We start from the raw sequence: 1,844 nt of genomic DNA, 5'->3' as shown, positions 1-1,844 counted from the left end.
AGCACAGCGCTGCCGACCGTGGGCAACCTCACCACCATCCTGGCTACCACACTGCTGCCCCCCACGCCGACCCCGAGGTGAGCGGGACGGGGGGGCTCGGGGATGAGGTGTGGGGGTGCTCCTCTGCACACCCCCTGACCCTCGTGTCCCCCAGCCCCACGGGGCTGCAGCGGTTCTACAGCCTGTCCTACATGTGGTACAGCGCCCACAACTCCACCACGGTCATCGTGGTGGGGGTCCTTGTCAGCCTGCTCACTGGTGAGTGTGTGACAGCGGGGGGGCCGCCGTGATCCCCCCGGCCCCGCTCAACCCCTCTGCCCCCCCCCAGGCCCCACGCCGGCGGCGGCCCTGGACCCCCGCACCATCTCCCCCGTGGTGCCCCGGCTGCTCTGCTGCCTGTCCCCCAAAATCCGGCAGCGGCTCTGCTGCGGGGGGGAAGACCCTGCCCAGGTGAGGAACAGACCCCCGGCACCTCGGGGGAAGGGGGACACGGGGTGGGTTCCCCCTCTGCCCCTGCTGCCCCCCCACTGTGCCCCCCCTGCCCCCTGCTCTGTCCCCGCAGACCCCCGGCCACGCAGATGCCACGGAGAAGAACAACGGGGTGCCCAACGGCCTGGGCCCCCCCGGCCCTGGGCAGCGGGAGGAGGAGGAGGAGGAGGAAGGACAGGGGTACACGGCCCCCGCCTACGCCGTGCAGGAAACCTCCTTCTGACCCCCCCGGCGTGGGGATCCTGGCCACCCCCCCAGGCCGGGGGGCTCAAAGCCCCAGTGGGGCACCCACAGAAGGTCAGGGAGTGCCAAATAGTGGGGTGTGGGGTGCCTGGTGGGGGGCCAGTGGGCTGCCCCCCAGGGAGGCTCTGGGACCATGTCTGGGGGGTGTCAGAGCGGTGCCCCCCACCCAGGTCGGGGTGCTGCCCAGTGCCCCCGGCCTGGCCATGTGCCTTACACACCGCTCTGCTCTGGGGGCTGCCTGGACCCCTGGGGGTGCAGAGCACACCCCCCAAGCCCCTGTCAATCGTGTCTGTGTTCAATGTCCCCCCAATAAATGGTTCTGGAGCACAGCTGTCGGAGGGTCCCCAGAAACCACCCCCTCCCTGCTGTAACCCCGGACCTCCATCTCTCCAAACACTGGGGTATCCCCACTGCCCCCCAAGAGCCCACAAGTCCTCATTTCCCCGATCAGCGGGGGGGGGGGGTCTCACTGCACCTCAGAACCCCTCAAGCACTGGGAGTCCCCACGGGATCCCATGGGAACACCGGGTTGTCCCCACCGCCCCCCAAGAGCCCACGGACCCCCATTTCCCCTGGGGAGGGGCCGCACTGTCGCCTGGGTCCTGACGGGACTCCTGTCTCCCCAAGCAGTGGGTGTCTCCGCTGTCCCCCAGGAGCCCGTGGGGGGACAGAGCACCCCCTGCTCCCATAAGCGCTGGGGGTCCCCGCTGACCCCCAGGGCCCCCCTAAGCCCCCGATGTACGGGGGGTGTCCCCGCTGTCCCCCCGAACCGCGCGGGGCACGTGACTCCCGCGGCCCCGCCCCTTTGGTGGCCCCGCCCCTTTGGTGGCCCCCCCCCGTGTCTGGGGGCGGGGCGTAGCGTGCTGACGTACCGGCGCGGTGACGTCACGGCGCTGCGATGGCGCCCCGGCGCCCCCCGGAGCTGTACCGGGCGCCGTTCCCGCTCTACACCGTCCGCCTGCACCCGCGCCGGGCCCTCGCCATCACCGCCGGCGGCGGCGGCGCCGCCAAGACCGGCATCCGCAATGGCGTGGTACGGGGGCAGGCGAGGGCTCCGGGGGGGGGGGGGGAAAACGGGGGGGGGGGGGGGGGGGGGGGGGGGGGGGGGGGGG

The 1,844-nt window shown here is 72.5% G+C and overlaps 2 protein-coding genes across 2 annotated transcripts in view; both read left to right on the top strand.

The window, feature by feature from the left end:
• Positions 1-6: 6 nt before the first annotated feature.
• On the top strand, positions 7-1,067 carry SLC5A6 (solute carrier family 5 member 6). The gene is made up of 4 exons (XM_027704214.1): positions 7-77; positions 155-258; positions 329-450; positions 563-1,067. The coding sequence occupies exons 2-4, from the start codon at positions 192-194 to the stop codon at positions 710-712; spliced, it is 339 nt and encodes a 112-aa protein (XP_027560015.1). The 5' UTR covers positions 7-77; positions 155-191; the 3' UTR covers positions 713-1,067.
• Positions 1,068-1,596: 529 nt separating this feature from the next.
• The window catches only part of PREB (prolactin regulatory element binding), a 3,920-nt gene continuing 3,672 nt past the window's right edge, over positions 1,597-1,844 (top strand). Inside the window, exon 1 of the mRNA XM_027704225.1 lies at positions 1,597-1,765. Coding sequence (XP_027560026.1) covers positions 1,631-1,765 — 135 coding nt within the window. The 5' untranslated portion in view covers positions 1,597-1,630. The remainder of the gene's footprint in view (positions 1,766-1,844) is intronic.

This window comes from Neopelma chrysocephalum, unplaced genomic scaffold (assembly GCF_003984885.1).
Source record: "Neopelma chrysocephalum unplaced genomic scaffold, ASM398488v2 Primary Assembly neopelma1_260, whole genome shotgun sequence".
NCBI classification, from domain to species: Eukaryota; Metazoa; Chordata; class Aves; order Passeriformes; family Pipridae; genus Neopelma; species Neopelma chrysocephalum.
Note: the sequence above shows the minus strand (reverse complement) of the source record. Positions and strands in the feature narration are given on the sequence as shown.

Bases quoted from the DNA above. Each gene is read 5' to 3' on its own strand.
- SLC5A6 (XM_027704214.1), top strand. From the start codon at position 192: ATGTGGTACAGCGCCCACAACTCCACCACGGTCATCGTGGTGGGGGTC. The intron at 259-328 runs GTGAGTGTGTGA...GCCCCCCCCCAG, and splicing joins CCTTGTCAGCCTGCTCACTG to GCCCCACGCCGGCGGCGGCC. The intron at 451-562 runs GTGAGGAACAGA...CTGTCCCCGCAG, and splicing joins GGGGGGAAGACCCTGCCCAG to ACCCCCGGCCACGCAGATGC.